Genomic DNA, 18487 nt, shown 5'->3' on the forward strand with positions numbered 1-18487 from the left:
CTCATCACCACCTCCATCATTGCCTTCTCCCCCTCTACCTCCATCACTGCCCATTCCACCACCTGCATCATTGCATCCTCCCCACCATCATTGTCCATTTCATCACCTCCATCGTCACCTTCATCATTGCCTCCCCCCACCACAATCATTGCCCATCACCTCATCATTGCCTCCCCACCATCATTGCCTATCACCTCCATTGCCTATCACCTCCATCATTGCCCATCACTTCCATCATTGTGTCAGGACTCTGAACATTTTTTACCTTTTGTGCATTACTGCCCTTTCCAAGATGGCATCTTTGGTCTCATGTGCACTGTGTCTTCCTGCTATAAAACTCCACCCTAGCCTTCAGTCTGTGCTAGAGTATTCTGCCTTGCATCCAGCTCCTGACCTCTGATTACTCCCTGGCTATATACCTACTCCTGTGAACCTGTGTGGTGATCCTGCTACTCTGCTCTGAGTTCCTGCTGCATACACAAGTTTCCAGTAATCCTCCTTCATCTGCTGCTCGCGTTTGCTTCCATCTGCGTTTGCTGGTCATGTAAGCTGTTGCTGCTCTGCAGAAACCTGAGACTGTGAACCAGGCCTCCCTGGTTGAGCTAAGATATGATTTGAACTGCCTTATAAGCTTATCTATCTGTGTTTGGACTAAGACAAGGATTTATTCGTGTCAAGTATCCTCAAGAATAATTGTGCTTCATAGACTTTCTGCGTGATTGCATTTTCCTCTGAAGTTACCTATAGACTGCTGAGCTGCGTTTAATATTTGCACCAAGAGTTGTGGACTTGAGTTTCTCTCTGCACCTGTTTGAATCACCGTGTGATAATATAGACTTTACCACTTATAAAACTGTGTCCTGTAGTTGTCTTGTTCCATGCAAAGAGTCTCCTGAGTTATCCTCTATAATTATTACAGGATACTCTAGCCATAAAAAGAAAGGAGACTGCTGGAACAATGACTGCAGAAAGCAGATTAGAGCAGGTGTTTTCCATAATTAGATCACTGCAGAAAGATGTGGAAGGTCTGCAAAAGAAGTTTGGAAGCTTTGAACACAATCAACAAGTGTTTGGACAAACTTTGCAGGACTTAAGCAACCGCATGGCAGCCCAGGAAAACAAACTTGCTGGCATAGAGTCCCAGTATGGACGGGCTTTTCAGGACATAAGCACGCAAATAGCTGCACAAGTGACTTTACCCTCTGGGCAACCGCCACCATCTAGCCCACCTAAGTTGCCCCCATTCGCTACAAATTTTGTGGCTTTGTGAATCAATGTATGCTATATTTTGATGTGCATGCTGACCGTTTTCCTACCGATAGATCCAAAGTATTGTGTGTAATAATGCTACTGACCTCACGAGCGTTCGCCTGGGCGAATCCGATGATTGAGTCTCGTGACCCACGGTTAAATGACTTGTATGATTTCTTGGCCGCTATGGCATTAATGTTTGATGACCCTAATCGCCGTGCAACTGCTGAATCTGCTTTATTATCTTTACGCCAGGCTAAACGTTCTGTTATTGAGTATGCCACTGAATTCAGGAGATTAGCGGTAGATACCAATTGGGACAGTTATGCACAATTGCCTATTTTTAAAAGGGGTCTGTCTAGTATTATAAAAGATGAACTAGCTCACTCTGAGTCACCACAAGAGCTAGAGACATTTATACAGCATTGTGTGCGCATAGACATTCGCCTTACTGAGAGTAGGCAGAAGAAATTTGCTGCATATAACCGTATTTCTAACTTTTCCCTTCCTTCCAAAGAGCCTGCAGGTAAAACCTCTTGGGAGGTGGAGGAGGTGCCCATGCAAATTGATTCCATTCAGAGGCGCGAGATCAATGAGCGCCGGGAGCATCGCCTTCGTGAAAGTCTATGTTTCTACTGCGGCCAGTCTGACCACTTCTTGATCAATTGTCCTAAGTGTCCTAGACGGCCTAACAAGGTGCTAGCAGCAGTAGGGGAGTATGACAACTGTGATGATGAATCTGACATCTCTGAATGTAGCCTGCCTTTAAACGCTGTATTCCTTTCACTTTCTATGACTTCACCCCCCAAGGAGCTGAAGGAAAAGAACTCTCACTGTTCTCTCCCTATTAAGATCCTGTGTTCAGGACAGTGGATTTCCAGTGCAGCTATGATTGACTCTGGTGCAGGTGGCAATTTCATGGATATCGCATTTGCCAAGGACAATGGTATTGAAATTCAGCAAAGAGCCTCTCCAATTACCATGGAAACAGTGGATCGGTCACCTTTAATCTCTGGGCCTGTGGATCAGGAGACCGTACCCCTTGAAATTTTGTTGGAGCCTAATCATCAGGAGCAAATTTCTTTCTTGCTAATTTCTTCTCCTCATTTTCCTGTGATTTTAGGCATTCCTTGGTTGCGTTCTCAGAACCCAATTATCAACTGGGAGACCAAGGAGACTATCTTTCCAACAAGGAGCAACTCAGCGTTAACAGAAGCTGTCCCTGAGTCCACGGCTACGGAACCACATGTACAGGTATTTTCTTTACCTCCAGCATATAAAGAGTTCTCTGACATCTGTGACAAGAAGAATGCAGATCAGCTTCCTCCACACAGGCATTATGACTGTCCCATTGAGCTGCTTCCTGGGGCAGCTATTGCTTTTGGTAACATATACCCTTTGGCGGCACCTGAGCTTCAAGCCTTAAAGGAGTATATTGATGAAAATCTGGCCAAAGGCTTCATACATCCTTCTTCCTCACGAGCAGGGGCACCTATATTTTTTGTAAAAAAGAAGGATGGGACCCTAAGACCCTGTGTTGACTATCGGGAACTCAATAAGGTAACCATATGAAACCGTTACCCTTTGCCTCTGATTCCCAAATTACTGGAAAGAGTCCGCCATGCTAAAGGTGTTGTCAGGACTCTGAACATTTTTTACCTTTTGTGCATTACTGCCCTTTTCCAAGATGGCGTCTTTGGTCTCATGTGCACTGTGTCTTCCTGCTATAAAACTCCACCCCAGCCTTCAGTCTGTGCTAGAGTATTCTGCCTTGCATCCAGCTGCTGACCTCTGATTACTCCCTGGCTATATACCTGCTCCTGTGAACCTGTGTGGTGATCTTGCTACTCTGCTCTGAGTTCCTGCTGTATACACCAGTTCCAGTAATACTCCTTCATCTGCTGCTCGTGTTTACTTCCATCTGCATTTGCTGGACATGTAAGCTGTTGCTGCTCTGCAAAAACCTGAGACTATTAACCAGGCCTCCCTTGTTGAGCTAAGATATGATTTGAACTGCCTTATAAGCATATCTATCTGTGTTTGGACTAAGACAAGGATTTATTCGTGTCAAGTATCCTCAAGAATAACTGTGCTTCATAGACTTTCTGCTGGATTGCATTTTCCTCTGAAGTTTCCTATAGACTGCTGAGCTGCGTTTATTATTTGCACCAAGTGTTGTGGACTTGAGTTTCTCTCTGCACCTGTTTGAATCACCGTGTGATAATGTAGACTTTACCACTTATAAAACTGTGTCCTGTAGTTGTCTTGTTCCACGCAAAGAGTCTCCTGAGTTATACCCTATAATTATGGATCGCCCCCAGGCGCAGGGCAGTGGGGTACTCGGTACCGGGTCCCTCTGTCTCGGTTCTGGGGATGTCACGGTGGCCCGACCCGGTCCGTGACCCTGCTAAGGGGTGCCCAATTAAAGGTGTAGTTTGTCAAGTGTTCGTGACGCCACCTGTGGTATTCGGTCAGGGTGACCGACGCTGCTAGGGGTCCGCTGGGGTGATGGAATGGCAGCTAGATGGTATACCCTCCCACAGGTGAAGTATGTCCCCAGGGCTTCCCCTTGATGAGTAGGTGGTAATGGTGGATGTTTTAAGGTGCGATGAATAACGACACAAAGGTTGCAGTCTCTTTACCTTTTACTGAAGACTTCGGCGTCCACAGTCCAGAGTACCGTTCACAGGGCTGGCTGAATCCGGCCGTTCCGAAGGCACATCCAGAGTTCCCTTTGCAGGTGGAAATCAGTAGCCTTCCTACTAGCGCCTGTGTGTTGTAGTACTTCCCTGCTGAGCACCACGGGATAGTCCTCACAACTGTCGTGTATATTTCTGATGTTCTTTCTCTCCGTCCCCCAGATGGTATGGATAGGACGACCCGTATGACGGGGTAGGCTTGGAGCTATTTTATAGGGACCCTAGTGACGCCCCTCTCCCACAATTTGCCTCCGTTGTCTTCATTAGGTTAAAGGTTGGGCAGCCAACTTGGAATTAACTGTCCTGTCGTTGTTTGAAGTAATGCGTAGAGCCTATTACTCCCTCGGTGTTCCGGCCACCGGCTACGCGCCTCAGAAGGATGTTGCCGATCTTAAGGCAGGACTCCTCCTGGTATTATCTCCTTGTGCTGTGATTTTGTTTCTCACTTCTCCACAATATACTTCGCTTCTTGTCCTTTCTTAGGATGCTGCCACAATGAGGTGCAGGCGCAGCTCTGTAACGCTCTATCCCTTGCTATGTCTCTGTCAGGATCCCACCCCTGACAGAGACCCTCTGTCTGCAGCTCAGATGTTCCTCCTTTTCCCCGTCTGCCTGACAGGTCTTCTCTGGGTCGAACCCAGGTAGCTTCTCTCCTAACTTCCTATCCAACACCCAGTTTTACCCAAGTGTGAGGAGTGGCCTAATAGATACAACCTTTTGCTCCCCCTGGTGTCCGGAGTGTGAAGTGTAGTGTGTGACTGTGATACCTGGTCAGGTGAACTCCTTTAGTACCATCAGACGTACCATCACTCCCCCTGGTGGAAGAGCGACAATACTGCAACGACCAGGACTCTGGGGCGCTGCACTCCTCCCCCCGTTAAATCCAGTACTCCCAGACTGGGAAAAGAAGAACAACAATACATGTTAGCAAAAGACATACAACATTTTTTGAATGCTGTAAACAAGTAAGTAAAACAATGCTTCCCTTTATGGGAGGTGAGAACACTTGAACGTTGCAAACAAAAACATATTTACATTGTGCTTAAGATTTTAAATAACACTTATTAATAAACTAACTATAAATAACCGTTATTACCCATACGGGTATACTATCTACTAAGTGCAAATACAAAACAGTACTTTTCCTTTAAGGGCGTGGACCCACTAAAGGTATGCTACAAAACTCTAAAGTATAAATCAACATTCTCTTCATTTCTCTAAGTGCAAGGTCTATCAACCATCTATCTATGGCTCTCTGGAGGACTCACTAACCCCTACGGGTTCACTTTATTGAAATTCGGCTTTCAACTTTCTCTTGTCCTCAAATTCTAAAGTACGTCATTAAACCTTTCTTATTACTAGCTGACTAACTACATACTACTACTATGTAAAACATTATCACCATTTAACTTTCTTAAGGCAACATTATCATGTTTTAGGCTAAGTGCAACAAATGAGCATTCCCTTTAAGGGGGAACCAAGTCTCTTCTGAGGTAGTGCAAACCATCAATTTGCAAGTCAGTTCAAAGTAAGAACTTTCATGCTGTAATCAGGAACAGTCTCTTCAAAAAGCTCTTCTTTTTATAAAACCAGTAGGGAGCACCTTTAAGAAGGTGCAAACTATATACAGCAACAGTTTGTGAATCATTCACCGTCCATGATTCGTCAGTCTTTGATAAACGTAGAAAACTTGTGCAGAAACATAAAACAATAGGGATCCCGGGTCAACAAAGGGATCCCTTTAAAAAGTAACCCTTAACGGGTGTAGCAGCAAAACAACAGAAAAAAGTTTTAAAATAACTATATACGTACTCAGGTTTCCGAGGTTCATCCTCATAGTAGGTTGCAAGGCATCAGTTGGTAGTGAACACTTCCTGACCGGGGAAGCTTCAGTTCCATGGTCTCGTCTGATGCGGTGTCAGTGTCATTGGTTCGTCTCTCAGGTGCGGCCAGGTCACTAGGAGTCTGGATTCGAATGTCAGTTTTGGTAGCCAGTTCAGTGGCGGCAATAATGCACACAGTGGTGGTAGTGGTAGGATTTGTCAGTTCAGATTTAGTCGCAGTCAGGACGGCAGGTGGCACTACAGTAGGTTCACATCGCTTAACGTTCCGTGGGCACCAACCTTGTGCACTCCGTTGGCGAGTGTAGGTCACCTGGTCCCCTCTGCGCAAGATTCGGTTCCGATATCCGTTGCGGAATTGAACTTCTACGTCATAGCTGGCAACAAAGACTTCAGACGGTAGTCCCGGCTCCTGTATTAAGCCCCAAACCCTCTTCGGGTGAAAGGCTAGTACGGTTCCTTGTTTCACCGGGTTCTTATTACCACATTCGGTCTTTGGCTTTTGTACTCTTGGTGGGTCAATTTGTTCTGTCTCTTTTCTGTTTTTCCAGTGCGAAATTAGGCATTGTTTGTACTGCTCCCAGGTGAGCGCAGCAATATAGGTTCCTTCTTCTCGGGACCTGTCCGGTCTAATCTTTGGTGCGTCCCATTGGAAGATCACCCCCTCGGAGCTCACATCTAGTGGTTCTCCCATGGTTGTTGGTAACGGAGGCACTATCTGCTCCAGGGCATCAGGAGGTACCACGACGAGCTCAGCGGTGGGGGATCGGTTACTGTCGGGCCGGGGAGCGGTCACGGGAGCAGGATCGGTCGGTAGAGCAGGGGCGCTTTCCATACCAGCGTCTGATGTGATTCCACCGATGCCGATCTGTTCCATTGATGAGGACACTGGAATCGGCTGCGGCTCGGACCGCGGTTCTCCCCATGCGGTCTTCTGGCATAGTTCCGACTTCCATTTCCTCGCTGCTGTCGGCTTCGTGTCTGGGATTGGTTGGCTCGGCTCCTCCAGCTGCGGATCCAAGGAGTCCGGACTCTCCAGATGTGGCAGGTTCAGGTCCACCCCCGGTCGGCTGAGGCAGTCCTGGGTCACTTCGTCGTCGTTCAGGTACCCGCTGGTCACCCTCACCGCCTCGAGGTCGGCGACCGCACATACACACTGCTCCTCCATTTTCTCGGGGTGGAGCTCCTTCTTCCCCTCGTTCCCGCCGTTGCAAATCAGGGGGCGGTTCTCCTCTGCTTCGGGGCACGTCGTCATCTTGCAGCAGTAGTCGGAGGGGGCGGTCGTCACTTTTGGCGCCGCTTTGGTAGTCTCCTCCCATGGCACGCCCTCCTTCTTCTGCGCTCCTCGTGGAGCTGTAATGGCGGCGATTTTGGTGGGAATTTTTGGCGGCAAATGGCAGTACACAATTCTTGCAATAAATCACAGTTCCATACAGTTCCGACACAGTTCTTAGGCACACATGACCTGATTTTCAGGCTTAAGTAGATCCTGGTCGTGACGCTAAAGTTGGATCGCCCCCAGGCGCAGGGCAGTGGGGTACTCGGTACCGGGTCCCTCTGTCTCGGTTCTGGGGATGTCACGGTGGCCCGACGCGGTCCGTGGCCCTGCTAAGGGGCGCCCAATTAAAGTGGTAGGTTGTCAAGTGTTCGTGACGCCACCTGTGGTATTCGGTCAGGGTGACCGACGCTGCTAGGGGTCCTCTGGGGTGATGGAATGGCAGCTAGATGGTATACCTTCCCACAGGTGAAGTATGTCCCCAGGGCTTCCCTTGATGAGTAGGTGGTAATGGTGGATGTTGTAAGGTGCGATGAATAACGAGGACACAAAGGTTGCAGTCTCTTTACCTTTTACTGAAGACTTCGGCGTCCACAGTCCAGAGTACCGTTCACAGGGCTGGCTGAATCCGGCCGGTCCGAAGGCACATCCAGAGATCCCTTTGCAGGTGGAAATCAGTAGCCTTCCTACTAGCGCCTGTGTGTTGTAGTACTTCCCTGCTGAGCACCACGGGATAGTCCTCACAACTGTCGTGTATATTTCTGATGTTCTTTCTCTCTGTCCCCCAGATGGTATGGATAGGACGACCCGTATGACGGGGTAGGCCTGGAGCTATTTTATAGGGACCCTAGTGATGCCCCTCTCTCACAATTTGCCTCCGTTGTCTTCATTAGGTTAAAGGTGGGGCAGCCAACTTGGAATTAACTGTCCTGTCGTTGTTTGAAGTAATGCGTAGAGCCTATTACTCCCTCGGTGTTCCGGCCACCGGCTACACGCCTCAGAAGGATGTTGCCGATCTTAAGGCAGGACTCCTCCTGGTATTATCTCCTTGTGCTGTGATCTCGTTTCTCACTTCTCCACAATATACTTCGCTTCTTGTCCTTTCTTAGGATCCTGCCGCAATGAGGTGCAGGCGCAGCTCCGTAATGTTCTATCTCTTGCTATGTCTCTGTCAGGATCCCACCCCTGACAGAGACCCTCTGTCTGCAGCTCAGATGTTCCTCCTTTTCCCCCTGTCTGCCTGACAGGTCTTCTCTGGGTCGAACCCAGGTAGCTTCTCTCCTAACTTCCTATCCAACCCCCAGTTTTACCCGAGTGTGAGGAGTGGCCTAATAGATACAACCTTTTGCTTCCCCTGGTGGCCGGAGTGTGAAGTGTAGTGTGTGACTGTGATACCTGGTCAGGTGAACTCCTTTAGTACCATCAGACGTACCATCACTCCCCCTGGTGGAAGAGCGACAATACTGCAATGACCAGGACTCTGGGGCCCTGCAATTATTACACATTGCCTCCCCCACCACCATCATTGCCTCCCCACCATCATTGCCTATCACCTCATCATTGCCCATCACCTCCATCATTGCCTCCCCACCATCATTGCCTATCACCTCCATCATTGCCCATCACCTCCATCATTGCCTCCCCACCACCATCACTGCCCATCACCTCCATCATTGCCTCCCCCACCATCATTGCCCATCACCTCCATCATTGCCCATCACCTCCATCATTGCCTCCCCCACCTCCATCATTGCCTCCCCACCATCATTGCCTATCACCTCCATCATTGCCCATCACCTCCATCATTGTCTCCCCCCACCACCATCATTGCCCATCACCTCCATCGTCTCTCCCCACCAATATCATTGTCCTTCACCACCACACACACCTCACCGCAGCTCATCACACACAGGCAGGCACACACCCACACACACACACACGCAGGCACACACACACGCAGGCACACAGACACACTCTCACACATACGCAGGCACACACACATATGCAGGCACACACAGTCTCACGCAGGCACACACACGCAGGCAGGCACACACACACTCTCACATACACACACGCAGGCACACACACACGCAGGCACACACACACGCAGGCACACAGCACAGCTCACCTCCCCGCAGCAGCAGCTCATCCCAGCAGCCTCTTCCTCGCTGGAAGCTTTTTGTTTGAGACTGCACGCTGGATAATGACGTCATCCAGCTGGGCTGTCTCAGACAGGAAGCAGGATGCCGGGAGGTGAGCTGCTCTGTGAGTCTGTGTGCCTGCATGTGTGTGTATGTTTGCGGTGCTGTCTGTGTGTGGGTGTGGGTGGTGCTTTGTGCGTGTATGTGGTGCGGTGGTGGAGGGGCTTTACATGCGGGCAGTGTTAGCTGCACCCTGCGGCTAATGCTGCACGCTATTAAAGAGAAATGGTATTCACGCCTCTCCACGCCCATAGGGGCGTGGGGAAGCGTGAATATTAATTTTGCTTTAGCAGCGGGGACAGGATCCTGTCTCCAGCTGCTACTACGCTGGCACAGGGCGGGCCCCCTTGACTCAGGGCCCCATAGCCACTGGCTGGGGGCCCCTGGAGCAGTGGGGCCCTAGGCAGCTGCTGGCCAGTATGCCAGCAGGTGTCAGTGCCTGGGCCCACCGGAGAATCCTCCGGTTCTCCGGTGGGCCAGTCCGAGCCTGTCTATATGTATATATCTATTCTATCTATTCTTTCCTGTCAGGTCTTGCTGTGATTTTACTGTATGTGGCAGATGAATTTCCGGCGTTTCCACTATTTATCTGTCTATGTTATATATATATATATATATATATATATATATATATATATATATATATATATATATACACACAAATATATGTGTGTGTGTCACTGACATCTATATATCTATGTATTCTATGTGTATATATCTATTCTATCTATTCCTTCCTGTCGGGTCTTGCTGTGATTTTACTGTACACGGCACATAAATTGCCGGCTTTTCAAATGCGATCAGTGTGTAAAAACATGACGGCACTCGCATGTTTCGAGTGCTGTGTGACTTTTTTTTCCTCGCACTCACTGACTTCTATTGTGGGATGCGATTCGATTTCTGATTACAATCGCAGAATGCTGTGAGCTTTTTCCAGTCTGATCATGATCCTATCCGAGCTGGAAAAAAAACGCAGATGAGCACACAATGAATGATAGAATAACATTGGTCCGAACGCAATCTGATTTTTAATCGGATTGCATTTGTCCGATTTCATCTCAAGTGGAATGAGCCTTAATTCGGACTTAATCTTTTAGTGAATCCAAGCTCCTCTGCCCTGTAGGACACATACAGTATAAGCTTATCCTACTCGATCACAATAGTGGCTCAGTGTTTTGGGTTCGGCCATCTCTCTGGACTTCTGCTCCGGTGTTGCGGCGTTAGCATTCGTCGCCCCCATAGATCGGATATTCCTATTTTCCATAACGTAGGTGTGACATGTAGATGCCTTCTATACTTCCACAATATATGAGCACATGCAGACCCTGTGTCAAGGCCAAGCAGCTGCCCAAGTGCTCACTTTTTTTTTTCGTGTCTTTGGGTGCGGCTTTTAATTCAGGAATACTGGACAAAAGACAAATAACGAGGGGAATCGAAGGGGAGCAGAGAAGGGGACAGAGGAAAGAACGAGAGACATTGGGACGGGCGCAGAGGAGCCGAGATCCAGCAGACGGAGCAGTAAGTGGGGGCTTCACCTACTGGATTGTGACCTGGAGAGGATGGAGGACAGATGTGTGTGCAGGGGAAGGAGACAGAGGGAGATGGGGGCCAGGATTGCATAAATAGCAATTCCCTAACATATCTGTATCTCCAGACCCGTTACTAAAGGTTATTCACTGCATAACGAAAAGTTATACAATTTAGCTTTTCTCTCAACTCCTCAATATAGTCAATATCTCTGCTTGCTGACAGTAAACGGAAAGTTTGATATTTACACCCAGAGGCTGAAAACCCGGACAAACTTTTCTTTTATTGTTTTCTTTTGTTTAAACCAGAACAATTTTAAGAATGAAAATGTGGATACATTTTACGTGCTTTGATACATTGCAGCAAACTGTCAGGACAGGGAAGAGATTGCTGTCGCTGCTCTGTTTAGGTCTTACATGGATACAGTGTAACAAGTCTTGAACAAGGTCAGGACTGGTTTTCAGCATCTGGATGCAGAAGTTGCTCCTGTTCTCAAGCAGAGATATTGAATATGATGAGGAATTGAAACCTTTGAACTCACCTATGACTTTGTCTTTACCCTTAGATACATATTTTGAGTTGTTAGATATTAAGTGACCTGTAAGGAACTGATGCAAGAAATTGCCCTCTTTCTCCACTTATGAGCCACTTCTTTCCCCCCTGCCTCCTAAACTCATCATTCGCTGTGAAAGAGCTAAAACCAAGACAGACCCCGATCTCACACAGGAATCAGATTACAGCTGCCTATTGAAGTCTACTGAGAGTGTAGAGCTGAGTGAAAAAAAAAGACCAAGATATTTATCTTTCCTGTAGAAAAAAGACTCACATGCTGTATCACTGCTTTCTTGGAAGAGTTTTATCCCATCCCAGAGCTGGATTCACAGCTACATTGCTCAGTATTATTCGTCCTTGCTGCTGCTTCTAATCAAGGGCTACATAGTGACCAAATAGCAGGAATCTCTCATGTCTGTGTGAACGGTATATGTAGAGGCTCTGGAAGCCAGATGGTGCAAAATGTTTTATGAAACTCTATTGCAAAATTAATTTTAGATACAAGTCTATGCATTTAATTAAAGAAAAAGAATTTGCCACAGAAAGCGTTCATATCCTTTAAATGGTGACTTGTAGCTTATTTGTAAATTGTATATTATTTGTATATTGCATTGTCTTCTCGATCCACAGTTTGGTTCCTATAACCGTGAGTTAAACAGGAAGATGTAAATGTGGTAGATGTGGATGTTCCTGTACAAGTGTCTTCATAATATTGTCAGTTACTCTGCAACAGTGCGGACCATAATGTACCTGCAATCCTACAGTGTCAGTCTCAGAGTCCCTCTGCCAAGTTCAACCCCCAAGTGTTAGTCCCACTGCCCACACGACAAGCCAGAGAGCCTCCTTGTAGTTGTCGGGGTGATACTTTTTACCCTTGCTGTTGTCGGGGTGTTACTTGTTGCTTTTGTAGTTGTCGGGGTGTTACTTGTTGCTCTTGCAGTTGTCGAGATGTTACTTGTTACCTTTGTAGTTGTCGAGATGTTACTTGTTACCCTTGCTGTTGTTGGGGTGTTACTTATTGCTTTTGTAGTTGTCGAGATGTTACTTGTTACCCTTGCTGTTGTCGGGGTGTTACTTGTTGCTTTTGTAGTTGTCGGAGTGTTACTTGTTGCTCTTGCAGTTGTCGAGATGTTACTTGTTACCTTTGTAGTTGTCGAGATGTTACTTGTTACCCTTGCTGTTGTTGGGGTGTTACTTATTGCTTTTGTAGTTGTTGGGTGTTACTTGTTGCTTTTGCAGTTGTCGAAGTGTTACTTGTTACCTTTGTAGCTGTCGGGGTGTTACTTGTTGCTTTTGTAGTTGTCGGGGTGTTACTTGTTGCTTTTGTAGTTGTCGGGGTGTTACTTGTTGCTTTTGTAGTTGTCGAGATGTTACTTGTTACCTTTGTAGTTGTTGAGGTGTTATTTGTTACCTTTGTAGTTGTCGGGGTGTTACTTGTTGCTTTTGTAGTTGTCGGGGTGTTACTTGTTGCTTTTGTAGTTGTCGGGATGTTACTTGTTGCTTTTATAGTTGTCGGGGTGTTACTTGTTACCTTTGTAGTTGTCGGGGTGTTACTTGTTGCTCTTGCAGTTGTCGGGGTGTTACTTGTTACCTTTGTAGTTGTCGGGGTGTTACTTGTTACTTTTGTAGTTGTCGGGGTGTTACTTGTTACCTTTGTAGTAGTCGGGGTGTTACTTGTTGCTCTTGCAGTTGTCGGGGTGTTACTTGTTGCTTTTGTAGTTGACGGGGTGTTACTTGTTACCTTTGTAGTTGTCGAGTTGTTATTTGTTACCTTTGTAGTTGTCGGGGTGTTACTTGTTGCTTTTGTAGTTGTCGGGGTGTTACTTGCTGCTTTTGTAGTTGTCAGGGTGTTACTTGTTACCTTTGTAGTTGTCGAAGTGTTATTTGTTACCTTTGTAGTTGTCGGGGTGTTACTTGTTGCTTTTGTAGTTTTCGGGGTGTTACTTGTTACCTTTGTAGTTGTCGGGGTGTTACTTGTTGCTTTTGTAGTTGTCGGGGTGTTACTTGTTGCTTTTGTAGTTTTCGGGGTGTTACTTGTTACCTTTGCAGTTGTCGGGGTGTTACTTGTTGCTTTTGTAGTTGTCGGGGTGTTACTTGTTGCTTTTATAGTTGTCAGGGTGTTACTTGTTACCTGTGTAGTTGTCGAGGTGTTATTTGTTACCTTTGCAGTTTTCGGGGTGTTACTTGTTGCTTTTGTAGTTGTCCGGGTCTTACTTGTTACCTTTGTAGTTGTCGGGGTGTTACTTGTTGCTCTTGCAGTTGGGGTGTTACTTGTTGCTTTTGTAGTTGTCGGGGTGTTACGTGTTGCTTTTATAGTTGTCAGGGTGTTACTTGTTACCTGTGTAGTTGTCGAGGTGTTATTTGTTACTTTTGTAGTTGTCGGGGTGTTACTTGTTGCTTTTGTAGTTGTCGGGGTGTTACTTGTTACTTTTGTAGTTGTCGGGTTGTTACTTGTTGCTTTTGTAGTTGTCGGGGTGTTACTTGTTACCTTTTTAGTTGTCGGGGTGTTACTGGTTGCTCTTGCAGTTGTCGGGGTGTTACTTGTTGCTCTTGCAGTTGTCGGGGGGGGGGGGGGGGGGGGTTACTTGTTGCTTTTGTAGTTTGTGTCGATTCTCCAGGATCTTGGATGGAAAGAACTGACGCACGGACAAGTTCTGCTGCTTTAGGCTTTTTTCTTTCTGAAATGTGTGACGTTTCGGGGCATGGCTGCTGCCGTCTTTTATCTTTTATTTTGTGGCTTCACATACGGTGTTAAAAAATATCTAAACACACTGCGGAGAAGTTCTGGGCTCTCACTTTCTGGCCCTCGGGTAATTTGGCAGGACGCCGTCGTGCTCTGTAAGACTTTGCGGCGTGTTTGCACATTCCAGACAGATTGGTTTTGTTCTGGTTCCACCTCACAGACCAGCTATTCCTGAAAAGATCACGGTTAGTAACAATGTACCGTCCTCTAACGAGGCCCTCAACGCTGACAGCTCCAGGGCCACACGACACTTTCTATAGAACTGTAAAGCCAGACTGGAAAGAGAACTCCTGGTGGGAAATATCCCGACCCCATGTAATAGAAATGACCTAGTGTAAGATCCTCCCTTCTGGGTCCTGGGCGCTGTGTCTTTCCCGTTGCATTTCTGTATGGCTCAGCAGTGATACTCCACAATTACTCCTTTCACAGCCAGATCTGCATTTAAACTTCTGCAGATTCTAAGTAAGTTCACATCTTCTACCGGATCCCTGCTGGTTCAGTGTTGGTGCAGAATTACGCTGCCCGGACCCCAGGTGTAGTCAGGCATTTTATACTCTCATATGCTGCGGTGTTTCAGAGAAAATATACTTTAAAAATGGTTTATGCTTCTTGAATGTCCAGACCGAGGCAAGGACCCAGCTGGTTCCCCCTAACTAGAGATGAGGGAACTTGTTCGCAAAATGTTTCCCATTGCCTCCCGAAATCACATGTCTCTCTCCATATCAAAAATGGACATGTTGTTTTGCTGTCCCCATTTTCTCAGTGTTCCAGTGCAGAGAAGCCGCTCCTGCTGCTGCAAGTTGCCATATAGTTAGATAGGATCCCGTGTGAAATCGACCTCCCAGCATCTAAGTAGTTTGTGCTAATAGTGTTGTGCAGGCAGGAGGCCACATTTCCTAATCAAAATCGTTTGGGCTAAAACTGTGTTGCAGTCAGGACTCAGGAGGTCACATTTGCTAATCGAAATCATGGGCATCAGAGGTCTGCTCAACAGATTTACAGAACCCAGAGGAGCAAAACATCTACACCGATAGCCCAAATTTTTTCCTGTTGGATCTGGGTCCGGATGAAGTAGGGTCCAAACAGAATCAAGACCCTTGTCACCAGACATTAACCCCCAGGGGTGGAGGTGCATATGCGCGATCAACATGCCGTAGTCTGGGAATCACACTGTACTAAAATGCAGACTAGCGGGCCTCGCCAATCACTGACCGTCCCATCAACCACAACTGCTGCTTCTTCCTCCTCATTCATCGTGGCAAGTGTTTTCACACAGGTCTCTGGCCGCAGAACCTCCACTTGTTTACCCGCTACATTCAGGGTGAGTGAGAGCCTGTCAGCTGTTACAGAAGTGTAGATGCCTGCTCTTTTGTTTCACGGAGCACATCACATCTTTCTCAATCCACCATAACATCTCCGCCTGCACATCACTCACAGTCCATCAGTTTGTCCTGTTCACCCTACTGCACACTCTCTCAGCACAGCAGACAGCTCTCAGTCCCATAGTTGTGGTCACTTAAAAAAATGTTTCCTCTTACACATGTCAAAGCCAAGAGCTTGAACTCCGCCATCTCCAATCTGTTGGCCACGGAAATGCTGCCATTCCGTCTTGTGGATACAGAAAGTCTCCTAAAGTTGATGGCCGTCGCAGTCCCCATGTACCAGTTGCGCAGTCGACATTACTTCTCTAAGAAAGCTGTGCCTGTGCTACACCAGCATGTCGCAGACAACATTATCCCGTTCCCAGAAAAAAATCTGTATGCCAGGATGCTTTTCACCACTGGCACCTGGACGAGCAAACATAGGCAGGGGTATTACATCTTGCTGACTGGGCACTGGGTGACTCTGGTGGCTGTGGGGGCAGGCGGTTAAGGGGCTGCTCCACAAGTCTTTGAATCCCCAAGGCTTGCGGGACAAACCTTTGTATCTAACAGTTCCTCCACTGCTTCTGTCTTCTCCACCTCCTTTAGGACCTTCACATGCGTGCTAAACCTCTCCCTTAATCAGACACGCGTCCCAACACTGCAGATAGAATCCCCCCTACCTCTGTACTGCGCAGCCATGGCTCACCACAATCAGGCAGTGTTTAAATGTGCCTTTGAGATTGCAGTTGCACAGCTCAAGAGTTGTGAGCAACTATACATGCTGAGTTACCCTATGCCTGGGTAACCTCACACATGTGCCTTACATCTTTACATGGCTCACCTGGTGGTACAGCATTTTCTCTGCAACTATCCCGGCCTGGATGTGCTACTGCAAGAAAGCAAGGTCGCTGTGTGCTCACTTCCGCCGATCGCACCCCACAGGACATCGACTTGCAATGCTACAGAGGTCTTTCGACCTACTGGTTATCCATTTGATTTGCGATGTGCCAACATGGTAGAATTCCACTCTGCACATGTTGCAGCTACTGTGGCAGCAGCAACGATCCCTGGTGCAGTATGTTCTTTTGCATACCCTGGGCCAACGCAGTACGGATGTGGTGCAAATCACGCATGTGTAGTGGATACAGATGAAGGACCTCTGCACCTTTCCGCACAGTTACAAAATGGCTACTAAGATGGTTAGTGCTGACAATGCCATCATCAACATCACTATTCCAGTCATTTACATGCTGGAACACACTTTGAATACATGCTGGAACACACTTTGAATAGTCTGCTGGAGGAGGTGGTGGTCCCAGAGGAAGAGGTGGAAGCAGAGGAGGATGCGGAAGGGATAGCAATATCTCTATGTTCCGGACTGTTGTCGCACAGAGGGGTGGCATGGGAGGGTGGATTACAGAGATTGAGGGGGGCTCATGGTACTATACAAACTGTTACTGAAGGTGCAGGAGCTGAGGAACAAATGGAGGAGGATGAGGTGGAAGAGGTGATGGGTGCGCAAAAGTCAGGAGATGAAAAGGATAATGAGTATCTTTCTGTTATTCGTGGCTGGCGGAATGGGACAGAGGAAGCCAAGCTTGATTGTTACCCCTCCAGCCAGTAGCGTAGCTACCGGGGGAGCAGAGGGTGTGGGCGCCCGGGCCCGGTGCTCAGAGGAGACCCACCCGGATGCTACTGTAACTGTATCGGCGCACGCAGCGCGCTGATAGTTACCTTATGCAGCAGAGCAGGGAGAATCGATCTCCCTGCTCTGCCGCCGACTGCTAAGGGGCCCCTGAGCAGGCGGGGGTCCCGGTGCCAGCTGTGGGCCCTGTTGTGATCCTAATGGCAGAGGATCTCAGGGTCTTCAGCAAAGTCTGCAAACATAAAAACTAGCTCTTAGGGAGGTGGTAACTGAGCTGACCACAGACCTGATCCTAGCCCACAACTAATAGCAGCCGGGGAACGTACCTACGTTGGTTCTAGACGTCTTGCGCCAGCCGGAGATCTAACTAACCCTTTCAGAGAAAATACAGACCTCACTTGCCTCCAGAGAAAGGTACCCCAAAGTAGATACAGGCCCCCAACAAATAATAACGGTGAGGTAAGAGGAAAGGACAAACGTAAGTATGAACTAGATTCAGCAAAGAGAGGCCCACTAAATAATAGCAGAAATATAGAAAGCGGACTTATGTGGTCAGCGAAAAACCCTACAAAAATATCCACTCTGAATATCCAAGAACCCCCGTACCGACTAACGGTATGGGGGGAGAATATCAGCCCCCTTAGAGCTTCCAGCAAAATCAGGAATCACATTATGAACAAGCTGGACAAAAAACAAAATAATACAAATAACAAAAAAACAAGAAAGCAGGACTTAGCTTATGTTGCAAAAATCAGGACCAGTAGACAAGAGCAACCAGACAAGGACTGATTACATGGATGCCAGGCAATGGACTAAGACTCCAGGAAGTTTAAATAGAAACACCCAGAGTCTTAACGAACCAGGTGACTACCAACCTGGGGAAAGAGTATCCAAGAGCCATACCGCTAGTGACCACAAGAGGGAGCCAAAAAGTATAGTTCATAACAGTACCCCCCCTTTAAGGAGGGGTCACCGAACCCTCACTACGACCACCAGGGCGATCAGGATGGGCAGCTTGAAAGGCACGAACCAAATCGGCCGCATGAACATCAGAGGCGACCACCCAGGAATTATCCTCCTGACCATAGCCCTTCCATTTGACCAGATACTGAAGCCTCCGTCTAGAGAGACGAGAATCTAAGATCTTCTCCACCACATACTCCAACTCGCCCTTAACCAAGACCGGAGCAGGAGGGTCAACAGCAGGAACCACAGGCACAATGTACCGCCGCAACAAAGACCTATGGAACACATTGTGAATGGCAAACGACACAGGAAGATCCAAACGAAAAGACACCGGATTAAGGACCTCCAAAATTCTATAAGGACCAATAAAGCGAGGCTTAAACTTAGGAGAGGAAACCTTCAGAGGGACAAACCGAGAAGAC

The 18487-nt window shown here is 47.5% G+C and overlaps 1 protein-coding gene across 2 annotated transcripts in view; it reads left to right on the plus strand.

Moving 5' to 3' along the window:
* The first annotated feature begins 10526 nt into the window (after positions 1–10526).
* MFAP5 (microfibril associated protein 5) overlaps positions 10527–18487 on the plus strand; it is a 49158-nt gene continuing 41197 nt past the window's right edge. The window contains exon 1 of one of the 2 annotated variants that reach the window (XM_077258148.1): positions 10527–10790. In XM_077258148.1, coding sequence (XP_077114263.1) covers positions 10553–10790 — 238 coding nt within the window. In that variant the 5' untranslated portion in view covers positions 10527–10552. The remainder of the gene's footprint in view (positions 10791–18487) is intronic. The other variant, XM_077258150.1, reaches the window with a different exon arrangement.

This window comes from Ranitomeya variabilis, chromosome 4 (assembly GCF_051348905.1).
Source record: "Ranitomeya variabilis isolate aRanVar5 chromosome 4, aRanVar5.hap1, whole genome shotgun sequence".
Classification (NCBI taxonomy): Eukaryota; Metazoa; Chordata; class Amphibia; order Anura; family Dendrobatidae; genus Ranitomeya; species Ranitomeya variabilis.